Source organism: Miniopterus schreibersii (assembly GCF_964146895.1).
Source record: "Miniopterus schreibersii genome assembly, chromosome: 19".
Classification (NCBI taxonomy): domain Eukaryota; kingdom Metazoa; phylum Chordata; class Mammalia; order Chiroptera; family Miniopteridae; genus Miniopterus; species Miniopterus schreibersii.
In genome coordinates this window covers 4,857,545-4,875,524 of record NC_138119.1, presented here as the reverse complement: position 1 = coordinate 4,875,524, position 17,980 = coordinate 4,857,545, and the positions used below count along the sequence as shown (strand labels likewise).

Sequence of the window (17,980 nt, the reverse complement as noted above, 5' to 3'; positions counted from 1 at the left end):
CCCCCCGCAGGCGCAGGCGCAGGCGCAGGCGCGGCGGGAGCCCTGGCGCGGCCTCTTGGCTGGAGGCCGCCGTGTTGCAGGCTGGGCGGCGGAAAGGAGGGTGGCGCGGGCGCGAGCGTGGGCTTCTCCCGCAGTGACCCGGCCCCACCCGGCCGCACCCGGCCCCGGCTTTAGGTCACCTCTAGTGCTTCCTCCCCAGCTCTGCCCCCTTTCTGTGGGGGCTCTCACCGCCCCGAGTGCCGCGGTTTCCCCCTCACGGTCCGGGACGTTGCCTCAGGCTAGACGGAGGCCCGCCCGTGGGGTGGGCGGCTTGGGAGCCGGCGCCGCCCCAGATGGCCAGGTTCGGGCTCGCAAGGTTGGGTCCTAACACCGGACCCTCTCCCTGACCCCTCTGCTCTCTTCTCCGTCTGGAGACGAGCATGGCTACATTTTTCCGTCCCCAGGTGACCTAGGGTACATTTCTTAATCTGATTATTGGGTAAACCAGAGTGTCCCTTGACCAGCCCTTAAGATCAAAGGGGTCGGGAAAATGCGATTGAAATATTTTGGAGGGAGACACCAGGAAGAAATATTCCAAGGGGGACATATTGACCAGCCTCGAAGGCAGCACGAGGTGTTGAGGTCGTGTCTTAGGATATTAGAAAACTTGAGCAAAGATCTCGTCGCACTTCGTTTGGGTAACATTCAGGCCTATACAGTAAAAATGCTGGTAGCTGGTGGAGCTGAAGGTAATCAAAGGATCTCCCTGGTAAGGAGAGATCGGAGGATTTGGGGATAGGCGTCCTGTGCTCCCCATCTTTCCTCACCTTGCGTACGGAGGCTTCAGGGCCCGGGCTGTCCCAAGGCAAGTGGCTCACCCCGGACCCTGCTCCCTGAACCCCCCACAAGCTTCCACCCTCAGCCTTCTCCCTGCAAGTCGCTCCCGCGGTGGGGATGTGATGAGCATCTCCCACGCGGCAGACACCGTGCTGGGTCTTGCGGAGAAAAAGATACCGATGTGGAGCACAGCCCGCGGGCGCGGCTGAGCGGTTGAGCGTCCACCTAGGATCCAGGAGATGCGGTTCGATTCCGGGTCAGGGCACAGGCCCCGGGGGAGCCGGCTGGACCCCCAGCAGGGGGCGCGCGGGAGGCAGCCGGCCAGTGACTCTCTCATCATGGATGTTTCTCTCTCCCTCCCTCTCCCCCCCCCCCCCCCCCCCCGCCCCGTCCTCTCTCTGAAATCAACAAAGATATTTAAAACAAAACAAAAAGAACCAAAATAAGAACAACAACAAAAAACCAGATGTGGGTCACAACCAACCAGCTGAGGGAATTCTTTTGAGGGAATTACGGAGCCGTCAACTAGAGTGAAGGAAAAACAGACGCAGGGAAACCCAGCTACCCTGGGAAATGGTTCTTGACTCCCTCCAGGGTTTTATCCACGGGTAGCCTCTAATGATCCACCTCAGACCCAAACGAGCTAACGTTGCTCTCATGGGTGGTCGCCCCGTTATGGGGCCGGCCTCGGCGCCGCCGAGCGGAAGCCCGGCTGGAAGGGACCGGAACTAGCCTAAGAAGCTGCGCGCGGTCTCCGGGCCGGGCCTCCCTGCACCTTGGGAGCTGAGGCGGCGTTGCCTGCCTCTTACATTGCGGAGACCGAGGCTCTGGCTGGTGGCTGACTCCCCGACAGGCGGCCAGAGGCTCGAGCTGCCCCGGGGTACCGCTGTCGTCTCGGTGACTCCGCGGGACCCGGAACCCTTCTCCTCCGCAGTTGAAGCCTCAAGGCCGGTCCCCGCTTCTCGCCCACCCGCCCGGCCATCCAGCCCGCGTGGAAGGAAAACAGCTCGAAAGGTATGTTTTTATTTCACACCAAAAAAAAAAAAGTGACGCGCAGGACCCATCCCCGTAACAAACTACAAACTCTTGGAATACAGGGTAAGAAAAGGGAAATCCAACCAGCCGTGAGGAGACCAAAAAAAAAAAATTTAAAAAATCGGTTTCACAAAGCTGAAAAATTGCGTTACAAAGTCTCTGTCGTATAAATATAGTCAGTTTTATCTTTAATGTTGAGTCAGACACCAAAAAAAAAAAAAAAGAGATTGAAAGCAAAAGGTTTTGTTGGCATAAGAAATCCCCTGGTCCTCGACTATGCCGCAATCTTTATTTGTATTCCCAGCCAAACACAGGTGCCGTCTATCCGATGAGAGTTGCTTGTGTGTTCTGGGACTTTAGGTAACCAAATGGGGTTTAAATATTTTATGTCCTGAGCCCACACTCCCTCCCCCAATAGCTTATACAAACTACTCTAGCCTTAGTTTAAGGGTGCAAGGCTTTTCCCGTACACCATCTAACTTCGTCTACTCTAAAATTAATTGTGGTGCCGGACACAGTTCTCCAGGTATACTAAAATCCACTGAATTGTACATTTTAATTGAGAGAATTTGTATGGTGTTTGAATTACAGCTCAAAAGAGCTATCACCAAATATCTAGCGTGCCTAAGTTGCCAGGGGAGCAACAGGTGACCCCAAGAGCATAACTCAGGGGTTCCTGGCAGGACACAGGGAAGATCTGCAGAAGTCAGCACTCTAAGGGATGGTTAAAAAGAGACCCTTAAAGTATTATGACTGCATCAGTGGGGTCTGAGGTTGCTGGGGGGGGGGGGCACTCCATTTCAAGATGTCGGAATAAAGAAGCCAGCAGGGTATGTACTTTGTCCTACCACTTCTAAAATAGCCTCAGGATGGCCTGTGGCCTTTGTCACAGGTTATTCAGTGGGCAAGCAGCCCAGGGCGTGGCTGCACAGAGCCTTGGGCCGGAGTTCAGGAACTAGTATCTGCACCCTTTCGGAGAAATGCCAACGTGGCCAGAGTTTCTGAGAGCCTGACTCCCACAGGAGGAGGGAGGACTTGGATACCCAAAGAAAAGCTTCTAGATTTTATTGAACCAAAGGGACTGCCTGCCTTCGGTGACGCTGTTGTTGGCCAGAAGTCATGGCAGGGCTCTAGTTCTCACTGACCCTTTTATAAGATTGTTTCTGGGACAGCAGTGGTCAGTAGGACCAGCACACCATTTTGTAGCGGACAGACTGCTTAGAAATGCCACCTCCATTCTATTCCCTACCACCTGGTCACCAATGGCCACTCAAGAAGGGAGACAGGCACAGGCCATGGGCACTGGGGCCCTTGGCCAAGGGATGGTCATTCTAGCCTGATAGGGAGGGAGGATTGTCAGTAGTAGAAAGAAAAAGGAAATGTGGACTCTTGCTCTGGTTTTACCATTCTAGTTAAAGTTCATCGGTGATGGTGTAAAAGTGAAAAAAAGGGACATGGAGGACGACACTCACTGTACTCGCCTTTCAGAAGGGATGCTGCCAGAAATTGGGGTCAGAAGTCTTTTCAGTTTTTTGACACACAGAGAAAATGAGGACAGGAAAAAGGGAAGGACAGGGGCTTGAGAGTACGAAGTGTCCCAGTTTGGTGAGCACCGTGTCCAGCTCCCCTATTTTTCCTCCTGAAAGGCTGATCTGGTTCTGCTGCTGGGGTTTGGGCCTGGGAGTCAGTTCGTTTTCTGGCCAGCCTAGAAGTTGTTTGTTCCATGGCTGCGTAGATGAATTATGCTTATATGCAGACATTGTCACCTCAGGTCCATTGCACTGTGGGCCGGACCCCCCAGTGTGGCCCCGTTAAAACCGTGGCCTCCCTGTGTTCTTTCAAAATATGACACCACTGTTGCATGATACGGCCCAAGCCTCTAGGTGTGGGGTACTCAAGGATGGGTAATTGTCCTTGTCCTTACTGGCAGGGTTGTCATCTCTGTGGGTAAAAGCAAATACAACATCTGGGTTTGGGGCTTACCTGGTTTTCTTTAGTATCATAGGGAGATAGTGGGAGATTTAAAAAAAAAAAAATGAGGGGAGTAGATCCACCAGGGCTCTGGGCATTTTCTCAGTGAACTTTTTCTTTTGGCTCCAGTGAGAATATTTCTCTCTTACTTAAGAAAAGAGAATGGAGTATACCTAGTTTAAAGAACAAACCCAAACCTTCCCTGTTGCCTCTCCGTGCTCATCGAGCCTTTTCTCACCCAGGCCTTACTCACCCGGCCCTCAGCCTATATCCATTACACTCAGTTTGAGCTGCTTATCCAGGAGAGAGGAATCCAGGCGACCATGAGGCTGGCCCATCAGGGACACCAATACCCCGCTCACCCAGCCTCTCCTAAAGAGATCATGAGCCGAGGGCACATGACCAGGGAAACTCCCAGCTGCTTCTGCCCTTAAATAAGACAACAGGGAAGTAGTTTCTATACTCAAGAAGAGAGAAATCTTTTCATTCTAGGGCTGTAAGGATTATGAGCCGATGAAGCTATGGCTCTGGTAGCTGGACCATTTTGGGAAACAAGATGCAAGCAAGAGAGTAATATACAAAGTGTGGGTATATTTGGCAGGTTTGAGGCAAGCAGAAAGGAGGGTTTGGGTATGCTATAAAAAAACATCAAAAGATCTAAAATTCAAACTTCTGATAAGGCCACGATGAAGAGATTTCCCGCAGTGGATGTTGTAGGAAGCCAGCACCCAAATCTCCACAGGCTCGCAAGGTGGTTGCCCAGGTGAGGAGGCAGGGGAGACAGGGCATTGCTTCTCACAGGTCCATGTCTGGGCCTCCTGAGGATGTCTTCAGTGGCACTGAGTCAAATCCATCAGGAGTCCTCTGAAAGAGAGATGGTGACAGGAGCTGGCTGCTGCACAGGGACATGTTTGGGGAACAAAGGAGAGAAATGGAAAATAGGTGACAGAAGGAACCCTTATGGAATTCCTGCATGCAGTGGCTTTGTGGAAACACAGATGTAAGGCACTTTCTATTCTTGCTCCCTTCAGGCAGCCGGAGGATAAGAAACATCTTTAAAACCCTCTGCTTTGCATCTTTGCCGAGGTTTCAGAAAGACTAAAGGGTCCCAAGGTAAACTGTTCTCCCACCAATAAAATAAAATAAAAAATCAATGTCTATGGAGGCCAAGGGAGTCACCCTGTTAGGTGACTCCTTTCTTTCCTCACCATCCCTCCTGTCCTCTACTCCTGTCTTACCACCCTCCCTGCCCACACCTGTTTGGATGAGTTGGTTCAGGGCACCAGTGAAGTGCTGGCCGAGTGGGGCTGCAGAGGGCTGTGGCCCTGGAGGATTTGCTTGGGTGCTGTCTGCTGGCCCCACGCCCAGCAACAGTGCCGTCTGTCTTACATTTATGAGCTTCAGACTCACCCACCGACCCACGCAAAGCTGTGACTCAACCCCCAAGGGACCAGGGCCAAACATCTGGGGGACAGCACCCTCCACTGGCCAAAGGAGAGCCTCCCTTCTATCAGAAGTTGATCCTAGAGATCACCTCTTCCCCTCCTTCCAAAAGAAAAGAAAGGGGGGGGGGAATGACTCTTACAACATGGATGGTGCATCTACTCCTTCTGGAAGTTAAAAGGCCCAAACAGTTCACCAGCTGGAGCTGAGGGAGAAGGAGCCTGGCCTAGAGCAGCCTTGGGCCCCAGGGCAAAGAGTATTGGTGTGAAAACAAAGAAGGCAGAAGCTAGGGTTTTCAGGGTGGGGGTGGGGGGATAGAATAGTGTGGCAGGTACAAAGCAAAGCAGCGGCCCCCCAAACAACATGGGGCATTCAGCATCCTAGGTCTGGTGCCTTCTCCAGCCGTCCAGGCTGACCTCGGCGCATTGGCCAGGCCCCCTACCTTGGAGGTAAACGATTTGATCTTCCCGAAGAGGGACTTCTTGCTGGTGTAGAGGTCCTCATCCTCCGCGTCCTCGCCTTCCATGATGGCGCAGCTGTCGGCCGCGGGCAGGTCGTAGTCCTTGAGGGAGGCGTTCATCACCAGCTTGGAGTACTTGTACTCTAGCCTGTGAAACGGGGACATGGAATAAGCGGAAAGAGGAGAGGAGGCGGGCTACCCGCAGATGTCCCCATTCTGCGGGTCAGGAGGCTCAAGCCTAGCAAAGTGGTGTGAGGCTGGGCCTATAGCTGAGCAGTCTTGGCTCCCATGTCAGTGATCTTTTTTCCCCTCGAGGCTGGCCGTTTCTCTGATCTAAAAGCTTAGTAGAAATACTGGAATCATAAAGGCATTTTTATTATTATTAGCAACAACAAATTAAGGATACTCTTTGCTTTCCTTTTGAGCATCCAACAGCCATAATTCATTTATAGACCACTTGGTGGTACTGATCCCCGCTCAGGAGTCCGTACAACCAAGGCACACACTGGACAAGGGGCTCGGCAAGTCTCTGGCCAGGGTCACAGGGTCTGCGGCCAACTCCAGAAAGAAAGCTCATGAATTCATCCTCTCCGATGCTCTCCTCCCATCGACCCTGTCCCTCCCCAAACCCTAATACCCCGCCATCAAGTACTTTTGATTCTTTTTCCAAAAGTAGCAGGTCAAGACTGTGAGCAGGATGGCAGTACAGGTCCCCGCAGAGATGCCCACTTTCAGCCAGAAATCCAGTGTTTTGCAGATGGCGATTCTCTGCTCAGGCAGGGAGATGCCACCCACGCATAGCTTTGGTTCTCGCCACACGTAGGTAGTCTTCTGTTGGGTAGAAAAACAAGCAGCTCACATATCACATTCCCTCCTCTCCTGGGAGGTCTCCAAGCAGAAAAACCTACCTGGATCCCAGCCACACAGCTGCTGACGATGGCATGATAGTCAGCGGCCGAGCAGAGTGGACAAGCCACCATGCTCTCCCACAGAAAGTGGAAGGTGCAGCCGTCGCAGGTCCCATCGGAGCACATGCTAGAAAGCAAAAAGGACACTTGAGCCCACTCGCTGGACCAGTGGGGGAAATTTGCTTGGAGTCCTGTGATCACATATCTTGCCTGATCCATCTTCTCTTTGCCAAACTAGTCCCTTCATTCAGGTTTTTCTCTAATTTCCCTGATGACGAGAGGCCGCCTCGACCTCCACGGGCTCCCCACTCTATGTTTTTTTCTGCTGACATCAGATGAGAGCTAATGTAAGGTGTCTGAGTTCTAGCATGATGCCCCAACCAACCCCTCATGGGCTCCTGTTCTCCCCGTGGACATGTGACATTTTACAGAAGCCACTCGATGCAGCTTCCTGGCAGTGGCGTTCAAGAATGGACTTCAGGTCATGGATATCCATTAGTTACTTTCCTGTGATGTTGACTACAACAAGAACAGCGGCCTTAAATTGTTGGGGTCAGATCTCCTGCTTCTCCCCATTTCCCTGGTCAGTTGTTTAGGAGCAGCGTCTCACAAACCATCTTCTTCAAGGCACCAGTGCCTCTTGAGATGTTAGTTGGTGTTTTGTGAAAAAGGTGGGGGGGGGGGGGTTGCTGTACTCAAGTTAGTTTGGGGATTCTTGATTTACTGCACTTGGCTCTTAAACTCAGAACCAGATCTTTTCGTTGTGGAGAGATTTCTAGGATTCCCTACACCTTTATTAATCCTAATTGTAGCAAGTACATGCCAGGCACCCTGAGAACTCCTCGAGTCTCATTGTCTCAATTAATTCTCACAAAACCCCCTGAGGGAACTTACTGTTATCCCCATGTTATAAATCAGGAAGAGGCCTACAGAAGGTGAGAAACGTATCCACGACAACAGAGCTAGTGAGCAGAGGAGATAGATCCCAGCAGCTTGCCACTTTGCTATGCAGCTGCCCCCGTAATGGCCTGGGAATGTGAAGGCAGCTTCAACTCTTCCTTCTACCCCATTCTTGACATCTGAAGATGAAGGGTTTGGAGTGCGACCATGCCCCCAAGAGCCCGGTGATGGATCTCAGACTGTTTCTTCATTTGCTCTTTTTTGGCAACTGTTGACTCTCGGGATAGATCAAGTCCAAGAAAGGGCAACTTAGTTATTCCTTTACCTGGGCAGGGACAGAGTTCCAGGGGCGGGTTTCAGGGGACTGCATCTGACCCGGATGGTGGTGGCTCTCCCAGAACTGCAGGACTGAGTCACCTCATTGGACCTGCAGTGAAAGCCAGCCCCCGTGGGGGGAATGAGTCACCCATCTGTGCCATTGGAGAGTCACTAAATGGCATCAGCATAGGACAGGTCCATTGCCTAGGAAGTCAGGACTTGGGCTGTCACCTGACACACAGGGAGTACATAGACCGTGGTTTATTTTTGGAGAGAGTAGGGTTCAGGAAGATCTAGTCAAGGGGAAATGCACTAGTCTAGGGAGGTCAGCATGTGCATAACACTGGAGTGTCTGTCCTTAGGCAGGAAGAGAAATCTATAGATCATCCACTATTTCTCCCTGCCTCCAAGGCAGACTTGCACCAAGAATACCCAAGAAGCTGGGATCAGGGAACTCCCAGCCTCCAGCTATCATTGCTGGGCAGACCTGCTAGCCCCTGGACATGTTCTCACTTGAAAAGTATTAAGTGGCTAGAGGAGGGGGGCATGCAAAAGAAGTTATGGAGGAGCCCTAAGTTTCACTTGCATTAGCCTGGCCTCCTGTCTTCACCTATAAAAGAAGATGATGTCCGGTATTCCTAAGGACTCCGGGTGGAAAAGTTCAGCTGGGGAGGTGATTCCATCCAGAGTCGCATCTGTTGTCACACCTGCCAAATCAGAGCTCCTCGTTAGTTCTCACTAGTCGCATTAGCTGGCAGCCACTTCAATTCTTTTAATACCTGTCAACATCCAGCCCTCCTTTATCTCATCACATCCCCTAGTGGCTCATGAAAGGGTGAACTGCAGGTTTGTCAGAGGCCCCAGGGGCACTGGCATCCCAGATGGAAGCCTGGTAGCCTCACTCTCACACGCATACACACTCAAACAGACTGGAGCAGCTGGGCAACTCACCGATAAGTCGATCAGCGAGGCTGACAGGCTGGGAGGACACGGCAGCCTTGTAGCCTGTCACCTCTGGGGGAATGATGAGTGCCTGGCAGACGTAGGCTGTGATGGATTTGGAGAAGCCTGACTCACCCTCAGGAATCCGGAGGTCGGTGACATTCTCGGTGCACACAGACATTTTCTTACCCTGGGCAGGGGAACGAGGGGAAGAAGAGACAGGAAGGAGTGAATGGTCACAGAGTTCCCAAAAGAGAACAGGGAACATTTTAATTTTTTTAATGTCTTAACATTTTTAGCCTTCTAATATGTTGTAGTCGAATGATTCATCCCAGGTACAATTATAAGTAGCTTAAAAAAGGTAAAAATAAGGCCTACGTGTCCTCCTCTGGCCCAGGGGACCCCAGTCTTTTTGTTTCGTTGGAGTCATGTGGGGACCCTGTATGAGCACGGTTATAATGGTGACAACTGATTCCAAGGTTTAATCTATCAGTTAAGGGCCTTCCTTAGCACAGTCAGTTTTCTAGACAGAAACAGGTATGTAACTGATCCCATGAGGTGTTTTGAACATCTGGCCTAGTTCACATTCCTTCTCTGTGCTGTGTTTCCACCAGGCTTGTCTCAACAACTCCCAGGGGTTAAAACAGACCCTATAACTAGCCCCTTCCCTGCCTTGAGATAGCGCATCTTAGGACCAGTTGGAACCTATTCTATTTTTTTAAAATCACCAAGAGAAGATACTCTGCTTCTCCTTCGGCTTTTAACAACCCTCACTGTACAAGAAATCTGGAAGATGGTAGGAGCTGAGAGGTTCCTTCCTCAAGATTTTGTAGTAGAGAAAATATTGAGCTATTGCTCCCTCAAAGATGCTAAATTTATGGATTATCAGTATAGAACTTGTTTGCTAATATAAAATCATTTGTTCAATATTTTAAATTTAAGTGGACTGAGTATTTAGAATGTAGGATTTTTAATAGTATACATTTTATTACAAATTGAGCTAAATTGCCAAATCTGATATCTCCGTTTATTTTCTAGATTATAAGAAATAACACGAGAGCAGAAAGGAGATTTTAAATAATAAAACATAGTAGCACTGTCCTTGAACTAAGGGCCTGTAGTGTGACAGTACACAATAAGCGTTTCTGAGAATAGAGGAGCAAAAGATGCAAACTCTCCAAGTTCCCCTCTTCATCTCTTCCCACTCACTGAATGAAACTTTTCCTACATGGGGCTTTCATTAGTCCCAATTCCTGAATTACCACTGTTACTTCTGAAGCTTTAACTCTTCCCAAAGACTTTTAAAAACAAGATAGAGGCATCTCTCCCTCATCTTTCTCAGATTACTTTATTTCTTGACATGTTCTCCATATAAATACAGCTCAACTTTTTTTGTGTGCTACAGAAGCCAGGCAGTAGCCATGCGCTGTCAAGGTCCTGTCTCCACACAGAGTCACAGACTAAATGCTCAGAGATGCTCTTTATTTGGTAAAATTGGAAACTAACTTTCCAACTGCAGATCCTGGCTTGTTTATAATTTCATCAAGTGCTGCAGTGGTGTGAGCACTGGTTTCTGCCTTTGAGTTTTGGATACAGAATATCTGCAGCAGCATGAAATGACTGGTGGTAACATTCTTTCCTTAGGATATAAATAAAGCCTTTCATGTTACTTAAAGCAGATGAACTAAGAATAATTTATTTTATCCACCCTTTAGGAAACAAATGACAGGTGCCACGATTACTGAAAACTGCTTCTTAAGGGGGAAAAAAATCCTCCTCCTGCACAGTTTTTATAAACTCATTTTGAGGAAATGAAGGTCAGAGAGGAGTAAATGGACACCTTATTAAAAAGACTTATTTTCCTAAAGCTTTATTATCCAAATGACTTAATTTTAAAGGAGAGAATACTCAGAGTAGTGATTATTTAAAAACCTTTCGTCTCCTCAGTCCCCTGCTGCCTGAAGGTTTGCTAGCTTTTCTCCTGTGTCCATCTCTGGCTTCTGGTCCACAGATGACCCCTTTCAATTCTTATACCATCAGCACGGACACACTTTACCTGGTTTCCACAGAGACTGAAGGTAAAGTGATGGAAATATTTCAACCCTTTGGAAGTGAAGCTTGGCCCTCCAGCCAGAGAGATGGTGCCTGCCAGAGCCGAGAAGTTGTAGTCTAAAGTCCTGCTCAGAGCGCTGATTGAGAAGGTGCAGTCGTTGTAGCACACAGAGTGGACCTGAGGGGAAAGGGGTTGTCAGGCTGGCTGCTGGGGCAGGCTTCAAGGGGACCGTGGACCGCAGCAGAGGCCCCACCTGGTCCAGCCCAAGTGGGGTAAAAGAAACAGGTGGGCCCTAAAGGGAGTGAAGCAGTGGCTGGTGGGGCTTATGTACATTTTGCCATTCAATTATTAGCATATATGTGACGTACAAACCCAAACTTTTTATCTTCCAGTAAGTAGCTGGGTCTGAGTCTATAGCTTTGTCCCTATGCTTACATTATAGAACTCTCTCACGGCACAAGATAACCTTTCTTAATTTCAAGCAGAAGACTACAAGGTGCTAACTGGAGGAAGGGAGGATGGCAGGAGAGACAGACCTCTACCCCCACCCTGCCATTTCAAACTCCCTCAACCCTGCTTCCTCTTTCCCAGGGTCTCTGTAGGAAATTGAACTTCAGAGGGGACATCATTCCCTATAAACCCCTCCCTTGCTCCATTTTAGGGTCCTCATTTAGCAGCCGCCTCACACAACTGTATTCCCTCCCTTGGCAGTAGAGGGAGCCCCAGGGGAAGAAGTGTGTGGCAAAAGTCCAGGGCGCCCCAGAGGTTGCCAGGGGTCTGTAGAATTGTTGCATTTACTGCACAGCTAAGCTGAGCAACGTTTGCAGACTATAAATAATGCCTTATAGATGTATGTCCATGTGGTTGTGGTCAGCAAAATGCGAATTCACTTAAAAGCATTAATGAAGGCTTAAGAGCTTTTAGTTGTAGTACTTTCTGAGATTTGGGTGGTACGTGGCCAACAGCGCCGTTTTCCGCTTTACAAGACACCACAGGGATAGAAGACAGCCATCCCAATTATCCGTGTGTCTCAGCACAGGTGGGTTACCCTCCCAAAGGAGAGGGGGCACGTTCCCACGATAATAGGCTGGAGTGAAGTAGGTCTGAATTGAGCCACAAGTCCCACTATTTCTTCCCTTCAGGCCTCTGCACAGATGCCAAATAACTGTCCAGACCAGATGGTCACCGATCTCCTTGACTCATCTCTGGGGGATGAGACTTGTCTGCGACTGAGGCCTAGACCCTGAAAACCACTGCTACAGGTAAGAACTTGCCATTCGTGGTCACAGCCTGGAGGGGTGTCCTCCAGGACTCCACCCTGGGAGTATGCAATGGGGACTACTTGGGGATCAGCTCCTCAAGAACCCCATCTAGGACCTGGCACCCTCTGAGGCGGCTCATCCTGGAAGGCCAAGGTGAGGATGCACGGACGCTGCTGGCACCTTGTTGCTCTTGGTCCCTGGACCGCAGGGCTTGCAGGCCTGGACTCCATAGGGCTGATGGGCTTTCAGGACTGTGTTAGCAGGGCAGGAGTGGCAGGTTCCTGAATTCCGGTTAATGTAGTTGCCGGCAGGACAAGAGGTACAGGAGGAGCCCATGTCGGAGGCTTCCAGGGCGCAGAGCCGACAGTAGGAGGCCACCCCGTTCATGACATTGGTGACATTGATGGAATAGATCTTGGCGATATCATTGGTGTACTTTCTGCCCTGCAGATGAGGAAATGAGAGGAGAGAGGGCAGAGGCCTGAGACAGCAGCAGCAATTGGGTTCTCTGGAAATAGCGAATTACTGCGCAACCTTTTTTACCCTACAATACCTGAGGAAAACCTGAGAAGTAGCTTATTCTTTTTCTCACTCAACAGTAGCTCTTTATATACATTCTGTGTCATTTTAAAGCAAACCTGAACCATTTCAAAATAATGTGTAGAAATATTAAGGGCCATGCGGGAAATATGCAGTAGATACTGTTATATGAAAAAAGCAGGTCTTGCCCTGGCCAGTGAGGCTCAGTTTGTTGGAGCACTGCTGCATGCACAGAAGGGTCTTGGGTTCAATTCCTAGTTGGGGCACATACCTAGGTTGTGGGTTTGATCCCAGTTGGGGTACATGTGGGAGGCAACCGATTGATGTTTCTTTCTCTCACCCTCTCCCTTCAATAACAGGAAAGAAAGAGAAGGAGAGAGAGGTCTTTTCCCTGTGAAAGGAACAAAGTATTTGTAGAGTATCCTCTGCATAGGAGAAACTTGTATGTTAACTGGGTTATCTCTGGGTAGTGGGATTACAGGTGATTTATGTCTCCTTTTTGCTTCTTTCTACCTTCTAAGTTTTCTACAATTAACCTGCATTACTCTGAGTGAAGGAAATAAAACCAGAGTTGTTATTATTAAATAACAGGGATGAACCGGATGTTCTCAGGGTAGGCCCTGCCGAGGAGAGACAGGTCATTTAAGGAGCTTACCTGGAAGTCATATGGACGAGGCTAGATGCTTCTCAGGGCTGGAATAGGCAGTTCTCTGCTTGGCTCCTCAAGATCCTCCTAATACTTGGATTCCAACCCTCACACTCCTACCTAAACTAATGCTAGGAATCCTCCTGGGTTCAGGGGTCTCTTCTGGGAGCCAGGGGTCCGGGCAAGGGGAGGGACTTACTATCTCATGAAAGGTGGTCCTCTGGAAGGCCCAGGTGAAGCTCACAGTAGCATTCTTCTCAATGATGTAGGTGAAGGACTGCTTGCCTTTCGAACCTTTCCACGTCTCCACGGGTGTGTTGGCCCTAGAATTCACACCCTGAACCCAAGACAGACAAGTGAAGAAGGCACAATGGTTGGGTGGCTGCTGGGGCCATCGCAGTTGGCCAGACCCACATGGAACTGCAAAGCCCTTGATGGACAGCCTGGGCCCTTCCTCTGTGAAATCACTATAAGCAGGGGTCTCAGTTATGTTGATGCACCAGTGGGGCCGAGGGGACCCACCCTCCCAATAGCCCACCCTGGGAGCCCTACAGCAGGCAAAGGAAGGGAAACACACCACCATGAAGTAGAGCTCGCAGTTCACAGAACAGATGGTCTCAAAGACAAATGTGATTCTGGCCACCTCTTTGTTCTCTGTGTCTGCCATCACTGACTGTGGGGGTCTGTGGGCCAGAAATGAAAGTCAGTTCCAGAGGTCAGGCAGTGCTTATTAAAGAGCCCAGGGAGCAGCAGAGGGTCTGCTGGGGGACAGGATTGAGCTCCAAGTATGTTGGAAAGAGCGTGGACGAAGTCCAGTTCTGCCACCTTAGCTATGTGACCTTGACATAGCCAAACTGTAGTTTTCTGTCTGTAGAATGGAGATAATATCTTTCTTATTTACCACCGCCCATCACTGTGGTGAGTTCCAGAGTTGTACCAGATGTGTAATATGCTAAGTAGCCTCACAGGCAGAGTGCAGTCCCCAGACCAGCAGTGGGAGCCATCACCTAGAGCTCATTAGACATGCAGAGCCTCAGGCCCCTCCCCAGACACCCCCCCCAGTCAGAATCTGCATGCTGACAGGATCCCTGGTGATGCATGTAGACATTAAAGTTTGAGAAGCACCGCTATTATGAGATGCAAGTTGTCTACATTCACTTAGTAGCTCTCTCTCTGGGGTGGTGGGAGCTTTGCCTGGGTTGAATGAGCAGATAGTTCAATTTGTAATCTCTTCAGCAAAGACCTCAGGCTGCTCCTTCCTTTGGGGAAGAGACAGTGTGGGAAGTGGGGGAGTGAGTGGGTGAGGTGCAGAAGCCTTTACTATGGTGATCAAATTTTCAAATCATAAAGTACTTTTGGGAATGTTACCTCCTCAAAAAGCCTAAAAAGTTTTCTTACCTCTCAAACATGGGACATATCTTCTCAGCCCTGAGTAATGTAAATTCGGGGAAGGGAGACTAATACCTTCCAAGCCACTGCCCTGGGCTGAGCACCGTGGCAAGTATAGAAAGGAGGGAGGTTGGAGGTGGGAATGGAGAAGCCAGATGGGATGGGGAATCAGGGAGCCCATGGAGTGGTTCCCCCTCATCTTTAAAGTGCACAAGGGCAGAAGAGTTCCCTTTGGCTCTGGAAATCCACTTAGGGCTTTTTTTCCCCAGCCTTGGCCATTTGCTTGAATTCTGCGGACCTGCAGGTCCCAGCTCCTGTCTATGCAGTAGTGCTAACAAATGGATGGGAAGAGTCATCTCAATGTGAGTTAGTCCAAATTCATAGACTGTCAATCTCCCTTGTTTCACAGACCAGTGTTCTAACACCTATAGGGGCACTGTGACTCCCAAGTTCACAAAGCCAGTAGGTGGCAAAGTTCAAGGGCTCTGTCTTCTGTGCTCATTCTGTCAATCTTACCGCCTGTAGTATGTTTTTAATGGCAACCAAATTGCTTTTTGTCCTAGGTCTTCTTGGAATAAGGGGATAAATATGTCAGTGAGAACAATCCCACCCAATCTTCTTGCCCCAAATAAAGATGAACTGTCCATGGGCACTTCTGGCCCTATTAAAAATTTAAAAAATTAAAAAATCTTATCTGATGCTGTGAGGAGGAAGAATTTAAGCAGCATGTGCCAGTGAATGGAAGAAGCTGGATGGGATGGGAGAGTGGCAGGTAGATTAGCACAGGCAGCCACTGAGACCCTGGGTCAGGTTCAGGTTCGTACCGTTAGACCACTGCCATGCACTCTCTGTCTGAACTACCTCTGCATGCCAGAGCCCTCTCCCCACAGCACTCCAAGGTATGTGGGCCGTGGATGTAGCCATGGTGGTGCAGGCTTCCCCCTAGCTTTGTATTCCTCACCTGAATCCTGGCACAACCAGAGTGAGAATCATGAAGTCATTGTCTGAGGCTCCAGCAGCTGTGTAAATGTGATCACCGGCCACCTCCCAGCCTGGAAAGGAGAGCAGGGAGTTAATGCTCCAGAGGGTCGGGAGCAGGGCAGATGCGCACCCAGATGACACTCTGGAACCAGTGTCCAACACAAGCCATGTGACACCTGTCCCATTACTTTGGCCAAAGACTCTGAAGCTCTCAGAGCAAGACCTTTGGGGCGTGTACAAGCTGTTTCTAGTTCAGTTTCTGCCTCTATAAAACAAGATTTGGTAGAATATATGCCCATGAGGAGTGGAACTGTCCAGGGAATGTGTGGCCTGATTAGCTCACTTTTCTCCAGACATCTGGAGGGTGAAAACGTGATGCAGGAAGAGCCCCCATTGGGTGTGCAGGGAGCTGGGAGTGTGCAGTGAACGGAGATGCCCTTACCAGTCATGCCCTTGTACTCAAAGTTAGTTCCGCTGAGAACGGTCGTCTCCATGTTCATGGGCAGCGTGTTCCACCATTTGTATTCGAATCCCACAACGGGTTCAGTCCCTGCAGGGCAGTGTCTACAAGCTGGGGGGGATGACAAGATCCATGAGTTCAGCAAGAGGGCTGCAGCCACCCTAACTGGTGCTGCTGTCACACAGACAAGTGTCCACAGTCATGGGCAGCCAAACAAGGGGAGTGTACTGAGCACCACTGCACAGTTATATCAAGTTAACCAAAAGCATTTTGGCAACGTATTTGACAAACTCAAGCTGAAAACACTGACCCTGCCTTCCCGTGTTCCAGCTATCTTCCTTGCCCACCTAATTTTCCCTTTCAAAACGTAGATGTGCCCAGCCAGCATGGCTCAGTGGTTGAGCATTGACCTATGAACCAGGAGGTCAGGGTTCAATTCCCGGTCTGGGCACATGCCCTGGTTGTGGGCTCAATTCCCAGTAGGGGGCATGCAGAAGGCAGCCGATCAATATTTCTCTCTCATCATTGATGTTTCTCTCTCTCTCTCTCCCTCTCCCTTCCTTTCTCTGAAATAAAAACAAACAAACAAACAAAAATAAACATATCTTCTGGTCTGGTCCATACAGTTCATGCCATTTGTCACATTACGAGCAGTAAATGCATTCACATGAACAGGTGCACAAATTCCCCCAGCTCCTTTCTGCAGCATTGCTTATAGGCCCACATGTGCTGAGCTGGCCCTCCCAGCTCCTCACACCTTATGATTGGCATCCCTGCCCTATGCTGGAAGCTTCTGGTGAGGATGGGGCACCTGCGGGCCTGAGTCACTGTTGCAGTTGGAATGAGAAGAGCAGGTAGTTCTCAAGTGTGACTGTGACCTACAGGTGGAGCCCACCCTGACTGCTCTTCTCCTGACTTAGCCCTCAGGGGTGTCCTGGCCCTCACGGCCTCCCTCAGAAGGACAGCTGGGAATGGAGGAGGTGCAGGGACCAGGCGGTAGAGGGGTTACCAGAGCCGTTGGAGTAAGAGCCATAAGGGCAGGGCTCGCAGGTGCTGTTGTCGGTTTTGAAGAAGCCTGGGTTGCATGGCGGGCAGCGGGTCTTCACGCCAGAGGCGGGCAGCTTCACCGCCCCCTCGAGGTCCTCATTACAGATTTTCGGCTGGGCCCACTTGTACATGAGCTGTGTCTGCAAAAATGGACCAAGAATTACTTAGCCTGTGCGTAACTTAGCACATCTTTAGGAAAATTGACTTGAGGACGGGAGACCCTGGGCTACAGTGAAAGCTCCACCAGGGTGGGGATCTTTGTTTCGGTCATTGATGTATCCCAAGTGCCTAGCCCAGTGCCTGGCATATGGTTGTGCTCACTGAATGCCTGTTGAATACAGGCTGACTGGATGAAGAGGGAACCTAATGACAGCTTGTGTGACAGTGGATGGGGAACCAGTTGTCTTCAGAGAAAGCTCCGATTCCAATGTAGAATCTTATTAGTACCAAGGTCACAGAAAAAGCAGCTGGCAAAAATCCCAGAGCTCAGAAAGGCATGGATGGAGTGGAGGTGGCTTCCATAACCCCTGGGGAAAGAGGGGATGGCTGAGGTGTCCCTGTTTATCTTCTGGGTGTTTGCTTTTTTGTTTATTCAGCGGACACTTGCAGAAAGCTAATGCATCTATGCCAGACTTGGGGACTCAGAGATGATGAGAGAGACATGGGCCTTGCCCTCCAGGAGCTCATCATCTAGCAAGGACAACAATCACATAATAACAGCCCACATGGGACATCAGGGCAGGAAGTACTATGCTGGCCCATGGGTACAAACTTCCAGTTATAAGACCATTACATTCTGGGGATGTAAC

The 17,980-nt window shown here is 50.0% G+C and overlaps 1 protein-coding gene across 4 annotated transcripts in view; it reads right to left on the bottom strand.

The window, feature by feature from the left end:
- Window positions 1-1,824: 1,824 nt before the first annotated feature.
- The window catches only part of ELAPOR1 (endosome-lysosome associated apoptosis and autophagy regulator 1), a 46,633-nt gene continuing 30,477 nt past the window's right edge, over window positions 1,825-17,980 (bottom strand). For 3 of the 4 annotated variants that reach the window (XM_081121944.1, XM_081121945.1, XM_081121942.1), the window contains 14 exons: window positions 17,134-17,311; window positions 16,107-16,235; window positions 15,645-15,735; window positions 13,872-13,977; window positions 13,494-13,631; window positions 12,289-12,552; window positions 10,850-11,023; window positions 8,803-8,983; window positions 8,462-8,558; window positions 7,859-7,960; window positions 6,634-6,760; window positions 6,378-6,556; window positions 5,708-5,873; window positions 1,825-4,686 (listed from right to left, as the gene is read on the bottom strand). In XM_081121944.1, coding sequence (XP_080978070.1) covers window positions 4,618-4,686; window positions 5,708-5,873; window positions 6,378-6,556; window positions 6,634-6,760; window positions 7,859-7,960; window positions 8,462-8,558; window positions 8,803-8,983; window positions 10,850-11,023; window positions 12,289-12,552; window positions 13,494-13,631; window positions 13,872-13,977; window positions 15,645-15,735; window positions 16,107-16,235; window positions 17,134-17,311 — 2,001 coding nt within the window. In that variant the 3' untranslated portion in view covers window positions 1,825-4,617. Of the gene's footprint in view, window positions 4,718-5,707; window positions 5,874-6,377; window positions 6,557-6,633; window positions 6,761-7,858; window positions 7,961-8,461; window positions 8,559-8,802; window positions 8,984-10,849; window positions 11,024-12,288; window positions 12,553-13,493; window positions 13,632-13,871; window positions 13,978-15,644; window positions 15,736-16,106; window positions 16,236-17,133; window positions 17,312-17,980 lie in introns of all 4 variants that reach the window. The other variant, XM_081121943.1, reaches the window with a different exon arrangement.